Source organism: Populus euphratica, unplaced genomic scaffold (assembly GCF_000495115.2).
Source record: "Populus euphratica unplaced genomic scaffold, PopEup_1.0 scaffold1421.1, whole genome shotgun sequence".
NCBI lineage: Eukaryota > Viridiplantae > Streptophyta > Magnoliopsida > Malpighiales > Salicaceae > Populus > Populus euphratica.
The window spans coordinates 1-18,037 of record NW_011501270.1 but is presented as its reverse complement, the minus strand read 5'-3'; the positions used below and the strand labels follow the sequence as shown (position 1 = coordinate 18,037).

Below are 18,037 nucleotides of genomic sequence, written 5' to 3'. Positions count from 1 at the left end.
GAAAAAGGAAAAAGCTTTAATCTGATGGTGTTCATACTACAATTTGAGTCATTATAGGTGTTACAGACCTCCTCAAATTCCCTTAAATGCAACTATGGATTTTCCAAATCTAAGCCATGAAAAGAAGGTAAAAGTTGAATAATGCCTAGTTTAAAATTAAAATGAGAAGCATCAGGAGGAAAGACAATGCATGATGGTGCACTTGTTCTTGTGGGATTCATATGATCTCTAAGTGTTCTAACACGGTTATTCTCATTATTCTCATTATGAAGTGATTGATTATCTTCTTCGGCCATATTTTCTGAAAATGATGAGGATACCTTATAAAGTCTATAACTTAATGCACGTGACCACACTCTCATGCACGTGTAGGAATAGAATAAAAAAAACAAAAGAAAAAGAAAAAAGAAACAAAAAACAAAGTTATATACAAGAAAAGTGAAAAGAGAAAATAAAATAAATATTATAATTTATACAAAATTTACCTCCCTGGCAACGACGCCAAAAACTTGACACAATTAAAAGATTGATGTCTTCTTCTAAGTGCATGAATGTCGAAGTAATAAATAACCCGGCAAGACCGGGGTCAAACCACAGGGAGGTTAATTGTATAAATTATAAACAACAATAGTAACAACAATAACAACAATAATAGTAGTAGCAATAATAATAATAATAATAATAGTATTAGTAGTAGTAGTAGTAGTAGTAGTAGTAGTAGTAATAATAATAATAATAAAGAAAAAGAAGGAGAAGAAGAAGAAGATGATGAGAACTTTGAGATGGAATACTAATGTAAGGATTAAACAATGATAATAACAAATGTTAAGGTTAAAGGTTCCACTAATTGTATGCCAAACTTAGAAAAGACATGCTGGTGCAGTCCAAACCGGAACACTATTCGGTAATTGGGTCATATTTGGAGTTGTAGATCTTTGATTTAGGTCTACTTTATATGGATGGAAAGGTAAGACATAGGCTTACAACTTTCATATGGAGTCCAAGATTTTACAAGGCCATTTTCAAGTCCAAATTGTAGCAACAACAAAGAAGTCCGAATCTGTCCTCCAGCCCAAACACTATTCAGTATTTGGCCCATATCTGGAGTTATATAAGTCCAAATGAACTAAAGTTTTTACACAAGAACGCTGAGATAATTTCCTACAACTTTTATGTTTTCAAATGGTTCCAATTTTAATGTTATTAATGATATTTTGGGCAGACAAGAGAAGATAAAGATTGTCACCAAGTCAAGAGTTGGCCACCCACTCATCAATTAGTCATCAAATCAATAGTTTCCAATTTTGGCCTATAAAAGGAGGCATTTGCCATGCATTTAGGCATTTTGGTTTCCAGATCAAGATCATGCTCTTGCTTTCTCTCTTTCTATTTTTGTAATGTTTATACTTTGCTTTCATTAATATCAAGTTTATGCCTTTTATTTCCTTTCATTTACTTAGTTAACTTTTATCTTATTTAAAGATATTGAGTTATATTTATTAAATGTGAAAAGATGGAAGTTTGAAATTGGGTATGAAAATATTAGTTTGGTTGGATTTTGTTATTTTATGATAGAAATGATATATATTAGGAGGCTAATTTATATTTTTATTACTAACCATAGATTGTGAGCCAAGGGTAACCAACCATGGTGAGGGAAAATTAAAGAATTACAAAGTTTGAGCTTGGAATTGTATGAATAAGATATGATGATGTTAATTTGTAGTTTTAAGTTTAATTAGGAAATCCATCATAATTAGGGAATCCATCTTTATTTATATAGGATAAAAAAGAGATATTTTGTCCTTAATGATACCAAAATTTGGTCATTGATTCAACCTCGAAGTATCCCAACCAATAGTCAAAAGTGGCCATCATGGCCTAACAAAGTTACTGCAGAAAGGTTGATCGAGTTAGTCACTTTAAGGCGATCCAACAACCATTATGGTGTCAATTGACCAAAACGGATTACACTGAGGTGTAATTAGATGTCAAGTCATCGTTTGCATACAAGTTTTGCCAAAAGTGGTAGAGAGATGAATCATTAAATGCCTTGAGAAGGTAGCCCCCTAAACATCCTTTTCGAGTGAAAACCTAAAGAAAAAAATGAATAATTTACCCTAAACAACACCATTTTGGTAAAATTTATTTTAGTCCTTCGATTTATGATTTCTCTCAATTATACCCCTAATTGTCATCAAACTTTTAATTTTGCCCTTAACAAACTTCAATTTCTTTAGGTACTTGGTTTCTGATTTCTTTAATTTAACTCTTAATTGACCATTAAACTTTCAAGTCTCTTCAATTTCACTTTTGATTTTAGCTAATTGGATGCCTATAGTTTGATGCCTTTTTCAAAATGATCTTTAACCATGAATTTCTTCAACCTAGCCCTTAATTGACTCCAAATTTTTTATTTTCTTGCAATTTTACCCCTGATTTCAATTAGTTAACTTAGTAAAAGTTAAATTTAATCTCTTAAAATCTCAATCTTTTTAATTAAGCCTAAATTAAGCTCCCAAACTTATTTTTTCACCAATTAAGTTCCTATTAAAATTAATTTAACCCATTTAAAGTATAATTAACTCCTTGAACCTAATTAAACCCTTCAACTGCACCTAAATTAATTCATAACATAATTAAACTTTAATTTGGCTTATGATTAAATCAAGTTGGCCTATTAAAAATCGAATTATGTTTTTAGGCCTAATTTTTATGTAGATTCATACAATAATCATCTAATTTGACTTTAATTTTTCATTGTCTCTCTAGTTTTGGGTAAAATGGGATACAATTAGATTTTCGATTCTATCTAAAATTATAGCTTGAATTTTTTTACAAGTGAAATTTCCTCCCAGCTTACTTTTGCCAAAATATTAGTTTTTATTTTATTTTTTAATTTGAAAAATAAATTTATAAAATAACTCAAAAATAAATTATGATAGTAATAATATCACATGTAATCTATACAACCATAAAAAGTCATGAAAGAGGTTAATATGATATTATTTTCATTTCAGGAAGACAACTTTTAGATATTCTTTGGGCTAACTAGCATATGCACAGTATGAAAAAAGCAATCGATACAAGGATTTGTGCTTAATTTAACTTTCAGCATGATAGTGATCGGTTTGATTTTGTATGCACAGTTTGATAAAATCTCAATTGTGAAAGTTTTAGGTTTTGTTTTTATAAAAATATTATAATATTATTTTGATGACAATGTTGTAATATTTATATAAATATCTTTTAGTTATTAATTAAAATATAATGGTAATTCTGTAAATAATCTAAATTTGTTTGTCTGATTTTTTTTACACGCTGTAAAATAGAAGCTAATAGAATTGAAAAGAAAATAGAGGAAAAGTGAAAATCACATAATAAAATGATAATCACGATAATTATCCCTTTAGCTAATTTGTATTCTATTCACATGTAACATATCACGATAATTATCCCTTTAGCTAATTTGTATTCTATTCACATGTAACATATCACGATAATTATCCCTTTAGCTAATTTGTATTCTATTCACATGTAACATATCACGATAATTATCCCTTTAGCTAATTTGTATTCTATTCACATGTAACATGTACAGTAATGTATAAATCTGCATAGCTTCATCAATTTTGTTAGATATCTCCTCACAACAACGGCTTTCTATGGCTAAATTCAAGCCAGCGGGACTGGAGCCTCTGGAAAAGCATTCATAGGAATTTCTGCGCTGGCTACTCTTCTAGTGAAGTGCTTCCTCAGAGAGAACCAACGTTTCAGTGCTACAGCTGAGGTAATTCTCAATATGTTTCCATGCCTCACCAAATTAGTGCGACAGACGTATATGACGAAGGCAATTGTTGTTGTGCCTCCAGTTATAAAGAAAAGTACTCGGAAGCCACTGGGTCCAAGGCTGGAACTTTCACTCTGCATCTGCGGGCATTTTTGCGGGGAAATCCATGTCTTCTCTAGTTCTTGTAGCGTTCCATTTTCTGATATTTTCAGTAGAGCCTCATTCACGCCAGCAAGTAATGGAGATCCACGCGGAAACGCCTGGTAAACAAATTAACCATGTAAAAATTTAATCACTCCTTAAGTTCATGTGTAATTCATATATATACGTATTTGGACGTGTTAGTATTTCGAAGCAAATAAGCCTAAGATTAGGCATGTGTCTTTTATCATAACCTACTAATTTATTCAACTTATATCTAATGATTCATTGAACCTATCTAAGTGATCTCTCTCCTACTAATTTTGTTCAAAATCAAAGATTTCATTGCTAGTTTCCTTTGGTCAAACTTAACACCTTGTAACTTGTGGTCCAACCTACCTACAAAGTCAACAAAAAGCCTCTGGACCTAACACAAATTTTATAAGAACTAATCCTACATGCATAGTTTGGTTTGGCCCGGAAGAATGTAAATTAGCAATAGTAATTTCAGGAAAATTATTAATGAACGGAAAAGGTGAATAAATATGAGCGCGAGATCTTACAAATCCAAACCCTCCAATTTTGTACGTTGGTCCAATTTGGATGAAGCTATTGCAGTATTTTGCAAGGAATATCTTGGCATAGGGAGTTCCAAGAAAGGCAGCAGAGATATTCTTGTCCTCGAAGCCTTTAGCATAACTTGCTGCTGACCGAAAATGCTGCAAGTTTTGGCTCTTGAATTTTAAAACTTCCGCCAAATATCTTTCCATATAGGAACCTGTACAATATCCAACCCTTGCATTGCTATTTAATAGTTCTTCAACGCTTGGTATAGTGGGTTCAAGCCTCTGTACAGTTAGCATGCTTGTGAGGTTGGCTGTGTACGTCTGGATGATGATTAGAGCCACAAACAGCCACACCACCCCTGACATCCTTGATAGATTGCTATGAAGCTTTGGCCCTAAATCAAATTGTTGTCAGCAAGATATGTTAATTAATTGCTTGTTAAAGGGTTAGTTATATATTTTCAAAAGTTCAAATCAAAGAAGGAAACTGATTGGAACTAAAAACTTCAATCTACCATTCAAGGAGAAAAGAGTGTTGAAGGATAACCAAATCATGATCCCAATTTGATTTGGGATAGAGCCTTGTAGTTCATCACAATGCTTTCGTTCTATCCACCAAACAACAAAGCCATTGTAGACTGTAATCACTGAGATTAAAACCCACATGGTTGTGGTGAATGGTTTAACGAATGACCATGCTTTACTGCTCGAACGAGCCGGGACGATCAACACCAATCCTGTTTCAGTATATGGATTGGTGAATTCTGCATATTGGTATCTGCTTGAAACTATTTCCACATCACCAACTACTGCGTCAAAGTTCTAGTGTTGTGGGAAAAAAGTCCAAGTACAACAAAGTATGATTAGTCTAGAGTGTTTCTTTTTTTTTCAGAATATGCGTGCATGCATGATAAATTAATGAACATTTGATTAATCATTTTATTCTATCAAGCTGCCTCTCTTACCTTTAGATGAATTTGCTCTACAAGTTCGTTGTAATTTCCTATGAAGTCATGGAACTCGTACAGCGGAAAGAATGGCATGCTTGCTGCAGTTGCTTTGAAGACCTCGATTGAAAAACCAGAGAAGTTCGTTCCCAAGCGATCATCATATTCCACTTTCACATATTCTTCATAGCCTGAAAAGGAAGGCACTCCGATTCGCAATCGCTTAGCACTTGTCAGTGCAGTCCATCCTCTTGGAGTATACCTAGGACCCCCTGGCCAATACACTTGCCCCAAACCAATCATCGACGAGTTATAACCAGAATTTTCATGGATGTTCTCCGAGAATCCCAATCCGTTGGACCAATACCCGAGTTCATTGTAACCCGTTCCTATTATATTCACGATCTCAAATATTTCTGCTGCAGCAACATTCTGGGTTTTGAATTTAACTTTACCTGATAAACCAAGAAAGTCTGCGTCCAAAATGTTTTCCAACAACTCTTTCTGATAAACCAAGAAAGTCTGCGTCCAAAATGTTTTCAAACAACTCTTTCCCTCCCCTTTTTCTTCCGGTCTTATTTAATCCAAGAGCTATTGCCCTCATAGCATCATAGACTTGCACGGCGTAAATCCCAGGCTCTTTCTTTTCTTCTCGGGGATATTTTCTGCTAAAACGTGTACTAAATCTTTGATTAAAAGTCTCGAAATGCCGTCCCATTTTAGGGAAGTAACTCCGGACTCCTAGAATTCCTTGTATTGAGGATATTACTGAGGCATTGATGGAATGGACAAGGCTTGTAATGGGATCTGTTGTGATCCATACAAAGTCCTTTTTCATCATTTCCATTTTCTTCGCTATTTCAAATAACCGCACAGCCAATTTGAAGGACAAATGAACAACAAAGACTCTACACTGCTTGCTTTTGATATTCTCAAGCTCTTTAGACATTGAATCAGAAGATGCAAAAGGAGAGAAGGCTACAAATTGGCTTACTTCTGAATTAACTTCTCTAAGGGCATCATGTAGATGTGGTATGACTCCCCTTGCTGAAGAATCTGAATCTTCATATATCACAGTGACCTGATGCCAGTTCCATGATTGCACAATAGCAGCTACAGCTTTCATTTGAGCACGCTTATCAGGTGAAGCTTGAAGTAGAGAAGGCCATCGTTCAGTTGCCCATTCTGGAGCTGCGTCAGCAAAAGAAAGAATTGGAACCTGTGTTTCTCTGGCAATCTCAGCAACTAATGAAACCTCTTCCCAAGTCTGTGGTCCTATAATGGCTTGCACTTGTCGTGTGTCGATAAGATCCTTAGCTGTATAAGCAAAGCACAGATGTGAGCTTGGATTTATCTTAATTTAAGGCAAATGATACTTGTTTCAAAAGCAACACGTATAGTTTACCTTCAAGAGCTGCATGGATGGTATCCTTTTGAGAGTCCTCTATAGGAAAAACTCTTTGATTTCCGAAGCCATAGAAATCCTCCTCTGCAATTTCCAGCGCTACTATTTCTTCTTTGCCAATACGGGAACTTATATCCACAATAGCTCCTATTCTAGGACTTCCATTGAAAATAGCCTGTGTCTTGGTGCTTTGATCGGCTCCTGTACCGGATGTCAAGAGCAAAATTAGAGCGAACAACGAGAAGGCGTGAGGCAAAGTACCCATTGTACTAGAGCTGATTCTCTTTCTTCATAGTTGTTAGCCTAGATCTCAATTTATATTTTACTTCGTCAACTTTCAACCTTAAGAATTTTCTCCTTTATTCAGCGGTTATAATTTGGACTATATGTATTTCTCATCCATTTTCTGTATCATTTCATTAAATATTGTGTGCAAGTATGTCCTACTATTTTTAATTTGTCGCCAATTTTTGACACAGTACAAAACAGCATTTTAAAAATAGAAATTATATATATATATATATATATAAACAAGGTGATCAATGGGACACGCAAAATTTAAATTCGAAACCCTTGGTGCAAATCCCCACAGCTACAAATTTCACTAGAGTGTTATTTGGCTATCTACGTGCCAACTAAGATTAAATTTCAAGGGATTGACATGAAAAAGGGTTATTTTCAGTTGATTTACAAGCTAATTGAGAATACCCTTATCCTCTACGACAATTAAAAAAAAAAAAACAAGAAAAAGAAGAAGAAGATTATGAGTAACAAATTAGTATTAAAGTTAAAAATATATTAAAATAATTTTTTTATTTTTTAAAATTTATTTTTAATATCAACACATTGAGATGATTTAAAAATATAAAAATATAAAATTAATTTGAAGCTATTTTCTATAATGCTAATTACTTAATATTATTTGATGTTTGGTATTAAGTAATTAACATGACAGTTGACCGCTATGTGAAATACTACCTTAAGTTGTTTTAAATTTTTGTTATGCTTAGATTCAAGTCAATATATAATTACCCACCCATTTAATAAGTTAGGATTGACCCATAATTTCAAGTTTTTTCATGTTTTAAATAAAGAAAATTCAATATTAGTTATGCAATGACCAATTATACTAGTGTTTTATTAGGAGCTTCACACACGTATTATTCATTCATTTACTTAATATTTTTACTATTTTTTCATTAATTGATTAAGTAGTTAATAATTAGAGAATAAAATTACTATATTTTGGGAACGGTTAAAAGACCATCCTTAAATTTTTTTTAATGATTTTTTTATAAGAATAGTTAAATTTTAATTAAAATAATATTCTTTTAGGAAGTGAGATTTATAAAGGGAGCTATTATTAATATTACTATTATATTTTTTTTTTATGAATTCTTTTATTTTAACAAGTTTCCTATCATTACATGTGAGAATATATTCGATGAATTAATGTATTTTATACTGAAAGCTTTTTCATAAAAGCTAAACAAAGGGATAAAGAGAAATGAGAAGCTCATCAAAGGTCAAGGCCCATTAAAAAGGTCCAGCAATGATAACACCCTCACTTTTTTCAGCCTAGACTACATGTTCAAACAGTTATGGGTCTCGCATCTTACTATACGTAACTTTCTTGAGCTCGACTACTTCAAATGCATATAGATTTGGCATCTCCCTAAACTCAATTTATTTAGACTTAGCTACATACTAGGCTCAAGCATCTAGGGGTCTGGTATCTTGCTAGACCCAAGCATCGATGGGTTCAGTATTTTACTAGATCTAACTCATTTGATCTTGGTTACCTGCTTAGGCCTAACCACTTATGGGTTTGGCATTTTACTACACCTAATGATTTTTTGGGCCCAGGTCTTTTCTTCAGATATAAGCACCCAAAGTGAAAATCTAGAGTCATTATCTTCATACTCCCTAGCCAGCCAAAATATCCTCTGAAGACCATCCATACATCAAATCAATGACTATTGATTTCAATATTAATATTGTGTACATGGACACGTGACATTTTCAACATTAATGTCATGTAAAGAGACACTTACAATCAATATTAATGTTGATTGTAAGCTCTTCCTCCTACTTAGATGAAGAAAGAAAAGAGTTACAATCCCTTGAAAAGAAAAGGAAAAAGGTTATAAATAAGCCTTGAACAATTTAAAAAAATGGTTTATGATCTTTTACTCTTCTATAATTAATTCTCAACATTTATCACATCCTAAGAACAAATACTCTTATTATTAGAATTAAGTTTACATTTACTATAATTCTTTATAAAAGTCACTAATTAATCATCTTAGGTCCTAAAAAATCCACAAAGGGATTGTTTTGTCAAAAATCCAATCTGTACCATCAACCCCTAGCTAGAAACCTAATATATAAAGAATAGAAAATGAACATGAACACGTGATCATCAATCATCCAAGTGCCGCGAAATATATTTTCTCTATTATTCAGGATTATGGAGAATCATCAATATTATAGGAATAGTTTTTAATCTCACAATTTGTTGGAGAAAAGAAAATATGAGGAAAAAAAAGGATAAATGTGGAAAAAGTAATTTTTGTTTATTTGGATGGTGAAAAAAAGTGCTTTAAAAAAAAGTAAGAAAAAGTTTTGTTTTAAAAATTATATAGGGTGTTTGATTTTATTGTTGATTAAATGAGGATATTGAAGCAGCATTTTTATTACTATTTTGGGTTAGTTAAAATAATACTCCATCGATCACAAACATCGATTTTACATTGAACTTATGTAAGAGTTTCAATCCTATCCTTTCTTACACTCTTCATCCAATTCTATTAACAAAATCCATTAATAATACATGTAGCAACTCCAAAAATTTTCATTAATCAAGTTTAATATTTAATATTTAATGAAGAAAAGGAAGACTTTCAAATTAAATTGCTTTTTTTAGCGAAAGTAAAATCTTATTTAAAATTAAAATTAAAATAGAAGTTATGGAAACTAAAATAAAAGAAAAATTAAATTTCATATAAATTCAAAATCAAAAAACTAAAAAGTTGAAATTTTTGGGTTTCATGAATTTTTTTTTACTATAATTTTGTTTATATCTCCATTTAAATTATAAATTTAATATGTCTTTAAATTCTGTAGTTATAGGAGGGAATTTAAAAAAATATATCAACTGATTTGAAGGAAAGAGAGGACAGAAGTATATAGTTAATTAGATTACTTTTAAGAGATAACTGAATGATGCAATTACTAAAGGTATTTTGTTGTTAACCCTAATATTTTCCATTTCTTCTCTTTTATTCTCATCCCCAGTCAAGATAAGAAAAATTTCTCCATTTTTACTCCTTTCCTCTCTTCCATATACATACAAGGAAGGAAACCATCCAAGTTATTTCTATGAATAAAAGAGCCAAGATCCTATGTCTGAGGGGACAATCTACGACTGCTACTTCTACATATGAGACAACAAGAAGTAAAACTTGTAATGCCTGCCATGGAATCACATACATGTCAAAGGTCCAATGGCGGCTTTGAGATTTATTATGCATGTACCGATTGTAGGTCCAACTTTCTCGATTCATAGGCTGTCAATGGTTTTTTACTCTTTCTAAATTTATCAGAAAATTATTCCTTGAATATTGGGTTATATATAGAGGAAGATGCAAATTAATTTCATTGCCGCTGATCGTTGATATCCAAATGGAAAGTGCACAGGGATTTTCGGGGCTCGATAATGTGGAAACATTTTTATTGCGCAAATATATATTTGTCACGATTACGAGGTCCGATACTCAAATTCAAAAGCACAGTGCAAGTGGGAAGGCCGATAGGATGTAAGACAAAATACATGTATAGTCGAGGATTTTTCTGTGTGGGGCTGGTTGCCATGCATGTAAGACAAAATACATGGTTGAAGAAGCTCATTTGTCAGCTAAGAAAAAACGCTTCGATAATTTCCTCGCAAGTACTCGCCAGATTCCTTCGCAAGCCGAGTTCTTGGAAATTAATGCTTCAGCACATGCATAGTCCTTGGAAATACGTGTCGGTGTACAAGACTGAATCTGCACGCATCGAGTCTTGAAACGCTTCAAGTTCTTCAGAAAAGAGAATCACGACTCTAGCATATATCCAGTTACGTTTTTCCAAGCTTGACTATTTAATGTAAAACATTTTAAATTGAATATCAATTAAGAATTTAGCTGTAAGAATGGTCTGGTGTCATATTTTGTTTATTTTTTATTATTTCATAATTTATTGATTTTCGAATTACATAAATTTATCCCTTTTTAATTAATCTCATGAACAATTTTAATTACCTCCCATTGAAGTTGAAATCATTTCAAACACGGGATTGTATGTTTGTGTATTCTAATTAACTTAGTTATTTGGCATACAATTCTTTTTATTCATATCATTAATCTTGTAATAATTAAAATGAAATAAATGATAATGAATCCCATACCCGTGAAAAATCCTTGAATTAAATAGGTGTTTCATGATCTAAGACTTATCTAACAATATGAAATATTTCCTTCTCAACTCAAAACACATTTTGTATTGCACCTCTCATCCAAATATATGTATATGCCAATTGATACATGTATTGGTTGAAATAAATTTTTTAATATAGAATACGTGGATATAGAACATTTTATAATTTCCATGTATATTCAATTTAATTTTTTAATTTATGTTGATTTTTTTAAAAGAAATATCATATAATTAATTTCAAATTTTATCAATAAAGAACTTAATTGAAAAAACAATATGGACGTAAACAATACGTAATTAAACTACTATACTATCATGGTCTCTTAAACAATTTAAGAGATTTTGTTTAAAATTCAACTAGTATTTATATAAAAAATTTATGGCTCCATGCGTCATTTCATTAAAAAAAACAATAATTGTTCATTATTAAATTCATAATAGCAGTCAATAATTAAGTCTTATACAAAACAAAAACACTCACCATATAAACTAGTATTACAACACGTATAACAAGAGCACATATAGCTAGCAAGAAAAGATACACATGAAGTAAAAAGTACTAATTATATTAGAATTAAGATTGTATAGTCTTTATTTGTCATGGATAATTTATAATGAATTAAAATTTTAAATTCATGTGAAATTTTATTGTTGTAAATTATAAATAAATAACATAAATTATAAATAAGTTATTTAGTAGTTGAAAAAATAGTTGGCCCATATATAAAACTTATTCACAAGTTTTATGCAATTTACAAACTTTCTTTTATCATTTTCTTGTAATTTTTTTTTATTTTTCTTTATTTACTTAGCATTTTTACCTAGTTGATAGTTCTGGCCATTATCTTTTTTCTTTCTTTCTCTTAACCTATTAAAGTTCACTTCGCTTGATTTGCGAGTTTACAATTTGTCTTAGCTTCAAATTAAATCTCTAATTATTATTTTTTTTGTTGGGAAAAAAAATGACAAATACCATATTGATTAAATAATTAATGATCAATCAACATATTGAATATCTATCATATCAACATATTGACTAATAATATTGATTAAATTAGTCCCTCGGGACTAATTTGTTAGACTAATCATAGAGTAGTTACAATGTCAAAAAATTAAATTAAAAAAACATGGCTATGATAATTGATGATCAATCCAATGGAGTAGTGGCCAATGAGTAGTCTTCATCAGATGTGTAGAGGATGCTCTTCATCATTTAAATATTCTCCATGTCAATAAAGAACAGCACTTTTGGATCTATATATGAGTTGTACAACTAAATTCATTCAATTAGTATGTGAGTCCAATTTTCTTCTTATGAGAAAATTGTTAGTTCATATCATATCCAATTGAGCCAATTTTATAAATACAGAGTGTTATTGAACAAATTACTAATATAGGAGCAATTTTGAATAATTGAGACGTGTAGATTAAGCCCCAACTTTTGGGTTTATATAAATCATACAAGAGATTGCATGCCAGATGCCTGCGGAGCCAAATTATTAACAGAATTCTCAGCATTGCTTGATCTTCTAGTGATCTGCCTTTGACAGACCCAAAATCTTATTGCAGCCAACATAAGTCTCCATATTGTTGTGTATCCGAGCATGGGATTGCCTCTCGAGAAAATGTAGATTGCGAGGGAGATTGTTGATGTGCCGGTGGTTATTATGAAGAGTGTCCCAAAGCTGCTGGGGCTAAGGCTATGCTTTTCATCTTCCACATCTGGGCAATTTCCTGGCTTAATGAGTCTGTTCTCTAGTTCCAGCAGAGTTCCATTTTCAGATACTTTCAGTAGAGCTTCGTCGATGCTAGGAAGTAATGGAGATCCACGAGGAAATGCCTGAGACACAAATCATGAAACTTCAATTAATTACACTGATATGAACCTACAATGTCATTAGGGCTGACAGGAATAAGGCTACAATCACTATCTTCCCACCATGCCACTAATCTAAAATGATATGTTGAGCAAAGTTTCATTTCTCACTGTTCTATGTAAGTTCAGAAAAGAGAGGACCATGATTAGTGGACAGTGCAACAGCAAGTGTGAAATACAAGTGATATGACGAACGTCTTAGGTTGCAGTATAGTGTGGTTTCTAGACAGTATAAAATTGATACTCTCCAGTACAGTTTATTCCAAATGCAGCATTTTCATGTGATACAGTTCTATTTAAGTTTTGCAAATGTTCATTTCAATCCCTGTTCTTTTCACAGGAAACAATGAAAGGAAAATGAATCAGTAGGGGATATCTTACAAATCCAAACCCTCCGACTTTGTACGTTGGCCCTACTGAGACAAAGCGGCGGCAGTACTTTGCAAGGAATAATTTGGCCAGAGGAACTTCAAGAAAGACAGCAGCAATTTCTTTGTTCTTGAATGCTTGAGCATAAGCTTCCAGTGTGGTATAATTCCTGATGTTTTGCGTCTTGAAACGTAAAACATCCACCAAATAATTTTGCAGGTAGGAGCCTGTGCAATATCCAACAACTGCATTGCTATTTAGCAGGGCCTCAACATTAGGAGCAGCACCATCAAGCTTCTGGACAGTAAGCATACTCGAAAGGTTAGCTGTGTAAGTCTCTGTGATTACTAGCGCCACGAATAGCCAGACTACCATCGACATCCTGGATAGATTGCTATGCATTTTCCCCCCTATACCAAAATATTATTAGTTCTATTATATATCAACATGAAATTACTATAGTTTCTAGATCTGAGAAGACAAATTAAGAAACGGGTGATAAAGGAATCTTACCATGTAACGAGAAAAGAGTGTTGAAGGCTAACCAAAGCATTATTCCTATTTGATGCAGCATAGAACCCTTGAGTGAAGGGCAATGATTTCGCTCTATCAACCAAATTATAAAACCATTGTAGACAGTTATGACTGCAATTAGAACCCACATGGATTTTGTGAAGGGTCTGATGAATGACAATTCTCTATTGCCTGATTGAGCAGGGACTATCAGCATCAATCCTGTTTCCGTGTAAGGCTTTGTGAATTCTGCGAGCTGGTATCTGCTAGCCAATATTACCACATCACCAACTACTGCATCATACTTCTGCTACCATGGATAGAAAGTTCAAGCCCGATCAGTCACAAGCCTTTGAAAATTAGAGAAATTCACCGACTACTGCATCATACTTCTGCTAACATTTATGATCACTTGAGATAATAAGATTTTTACGTTTGGATTTTTTGTATGCATGGACTTTTCCTTCTAATAATTATGCTAGTGTTCTTGCTTTCTAGGACAAATCTTTTCATGAACAAATGTAGATTCATATCCAAGTTAAGTTCAAATTAAGTACAATCAACTACATAACCTTTCCTTGAGAGGACAGCCAAACCAAGCCATTGAGATGCTTACTAGAAGGTCTCAGGTTCGAAACACTATTAGACCTCCCAATAAAGCAAAAACAAAAGCAAATTTAAACATATCTCAGTTGGCATCCATGTTCTGTAAGTCAAACCATAACCACTTTTTCCAGGCATTAATAGAAGATTATAATCATTAGAAGTGAGCAAAATTATGGATACTATGAGCATTTACGTTCCCAGAAATTATCTAGTCAATGTTTAAGAATAAAACCGAAAGTAACCTTAGACTTCTTAAAGAGCACATCAGTGCCAAATGGTCACGAAATCAAAAGAAAAAGTGAATGGACAAAAAGTTGTTCTTTTTCGTCTTACCTTGAGAAGGATTTGTTTTACTAGCTCATCATAAGAAGTGTTTTTGAATGCAATGAACTCGTATGGCAAAATGAACGGCAAGCGTCTTATAGTTTCTTTGAAAACCTCGATTGCAAATCCAGAAAAAGCAACACTATTTCCCCAGTGATCATATTCCACATGCACAAACTCTCTATAACCTGATTCGCCAGGCACACCAATTCGCCATGGGTTTGCACTCGTTGCAAGAGTCCATCCTCTTGAAGTATGCCACGGCCCCTCTGGCCAAAGCGCTTGCTCCAAAACAGTCATACAAGAGCTGTAAATAGAATTTTCATGGATAGTCTTAGAGAAGCCTAATCCTTTTGACCAAAACCCAATTTCCTTGTAACTCTTTCCAATTATATTGATATGAAATCTGTTAGCTGGAGCTCTTTCGTTGATGAATTTGACGAATTGAACGTTTCCTGATAGACCATGGAAGTCCACTTGCAAAATTGTTTCTAACAACTCTTGACCTACTCGGTTACTTCCATTGACCGCTACAGCCATTGTCCAAACTGCATCATAGGCCTCTGCTGCATAAATTCCAGGTTCATTGTTGTCATCTATAGGATTTTCTATGCTAAATTTCCTTCGAAATCTTTGACGAATCTCATGAAAAAGGTGCCCTCTTTCAGGGAAATAACTCTTGACCCCTATTATTCCCTGCATTGACGAGGAGATAATAGAGGCATTGGAGTGAACAAGGCTTGTAACGGGATTTGTAGTGATCCATACATAGTCTTTTTCCATCATTTTCATTTTCTTTGCCTTTTCAAATAGTCGCACGGCCAAAGGGAAGGACAAATGAACAACAAAGACTCTGCTCTGCTCACTTTTAAGTTTTTCGAGCTCTTCAGACAACGTAATGGCAGAAGCAAAAGTAGGGAGGATTAGACCTTGGATGACTCCTACTCCTGCATCTCTCAGGGCATTAAAGAGATATGGTGTGACTGCAATAGCTGCTGAATCCGTACCTTCGTATATTACAGTGACCTGATGCCAATTCCCTGATTGCACAATAGCTGCAATGGCTTTCATTTGCTCTTGCTTGCTAGGTGAAGCTTGAAGCAGGTAAGGCCATCGCTCTGTTGCCCATTTGGGAGTGGTGTCAGACAAAGAAAGAATTGGAACCTGAGTTTGGCTACTGATCTCAGCGACTGATAACGCCTCTTCCCACGTCTGTGGTCCTAAAATGGCTTGTACTTGTTGATTGTTGATGAGATCCATTGCTGTTTACTCAGATTGCTTATAGAATTAAAAATCTTTTAAGAACAAATTAATGCTGCACTCTAATTCAGCAGAACAAGTAGCCAAGTTTAATTGTAATTCATCAGCACTAAATTGATTGTTGTTAAAAGTATATATTTAGCAACAATTAGTTACCTGCTGCTAGCTGCGTATTTAAATATGAGGCAAAACATGTCTACTCCATCGCAATGATGTGAAGTAAGCTTATAGTACTAATTAAGAATTTAAGATACGCCAGCGAAACAAATACCTGCAACAGCTGCACAGACAGGATCCCTTTGAGAATCTCTAATGTGAAGAACCAAGGTCTGATTGCCGGTGCCATAGAAATCCTCCATTGCAATTTCCATGGCAACTCTCTGCTCTTTACCAATACGTGAACTCATATCGATAATAGCTCCAATATTGATGCCTTTTGCATGGACTCCCTCTGCTGCTGTTTTCTTCAGCATAAATAAAAAGGTTAATGCAAAGAAAGAGAAGATCATATGGTTAAACTTGTTCATTTTCAAGGCAATAACATAGAGCTCGTGCTTAATTGCCCTACACACACACACACACATATATGCGCAGTTAGTAGTCTGATCATTTACTTGGTCAACATTACGCGTTACAGATTATATTATGAAATTAATACAACTACTATATAACAAAACAACGGAAACGTTGAACAATATAGTGTTAATTAATTAGGACCATGCATTTCCATGGAAGAATATATATATAACACTTCTATCTTTTAATTTACTATACTGCCGGGGACATTCAATTTCCAGGAATTTCTCCCGTAAAAATTGGTTTACTTGCTAAGCATGCCAGATTCTGTAATGACAATACGCTAAGCAGATCCTGCTAGAATTTTAGAACAATCTGGTCAATAGTCAACAATGTCTTGGGTCTTTCTTCAGACTGTCTTGTCGTCTTCTATTTGATTGCCTTTATGCAGGTCCCGGGTGGGGGAGTTTCCTCGTAACAGACAAGCATGCATCGTACAAGCAAGGACACGGTGTTTGGCAGAACAGCTCCATAAATACGTTGAATATTCTTCAATATCCTTTGAAGTTTGGAATCTATACAAGTTGTTCTTCCGAGGAAAAATCGCTTCTGTTGAAAGCATTATTCATATAGAAAGTTCACATGAAGTTAACTGATGTGGAATATTCTCGTATAATTATAAAAATAGAAATAAAACTAGCGTGACTTCGTGTTTCTTTAATTTTTTCCAAAGCACAAATTCAAGATTATGTTGTCTCGTGTCAAAATAATATTTTAAATGAAAAGTACTGGAGATATGGTAAAGTATTATATTTTTTTATTTAAATTTTTTTTTAATGATTACACTCTTTTCTTTTAAAATATTTTTAACAACTACAATTTTTTAATTCTGTAATAGCACTTTTATTTCTTTAATTATTATAATAATTTGTTAATTTTTTACTGTATTTTTTTCTAATTGTTACATGTAAACAGCCTATATATACCATGTACTTTTACGATTAAAAAAAAAGCTAGAAATAAACTATTTTTTATTTTTTTATTTTTGCAAAGCTTACTGGTATTTTTTTTCTATTGTTATTTCTATGTAACTTTTATTTTTAGAGGAAGAACTTGTTGGATCTTGAAGAATAATCTTGTTTTGAGAAAATATCATTAAAAACAGTGTTTGTACACATATCAATTATATATTATTTCTGTTTATTGTATTTTAATTACAACAATTTTAAAAATATTTTAGTAACATAG

At 32.9% G+C, this 18,037-nt stretch overlaps 2 protein-coding genes across 3 annotated transcripts; both read right to left on the bottom strand.

The window, feature by feature from the left end:
* Positions 1-3,384: 3,384 nt before the first annotated feature.
* On the bottom strand, positions 3,385-7,147 carry LOC105117576 (glutamate receptor 2.7-like). Its single transcript, XM_011015304.1, has 6 exons — positions 6,850-7,147; positions 5,992-6,761; positions 5,463-5,942; positions 5,013-5,319; positions 4,495-4,892; positions 3,385-4,050 (listed from the first exon to the last, which is right to left on the bottom strand). Exons 1-6 carry the CDS (start codon positions 7,112-7,114, stop codon positions 3,676-3,678), a joined length of 2,595 nt encoding a protein of 864 aa, XP_011013606.1. The 5' UTR covers positions 7,115-7,147; the 3' UTR covers positions 3,385-3,675.
* A 5,528-nt stretch (positions 7,148-12,675) lies between these two features.
* Positions 12,676-16,809, bottom strand: LOC105117575 (glutamate receptor 2.8-like). 2 transcript variants are annotated; one of them, XM_011015302.1, is made up of 5 exons: positions 16,545-16,809; positions 15,023-16,275; positions 14,084-14,393; positions 13,583-13,980; positions 12,676-13,165 (listed from the first exon to the last, which is right to left on the bottom strand). In XM_011015302.1, the coding sequence occupies exons 1-5, from the start codon at positions 16,798-16,800 to the stop codon at positions 12,782-12,784; spliced, it is 2,601 nt and encodes an 866-aa protein (XP_011013604.1). In that variant the 5' UTR covers positions 16,801-16,809; the 3' UTR covers positions 12,676-12,781. The 2 variants fall into 2 exon arrangements, with proteins under 2 accessions (XP_011013604.1, XP_011013605.1); XM_011015303.1 differs by having other exon boundaries at positions 14,084-14,390.
* Between the last annotated feature and the right edge of the window lie 1,228 nt (positions 16,810-18,037).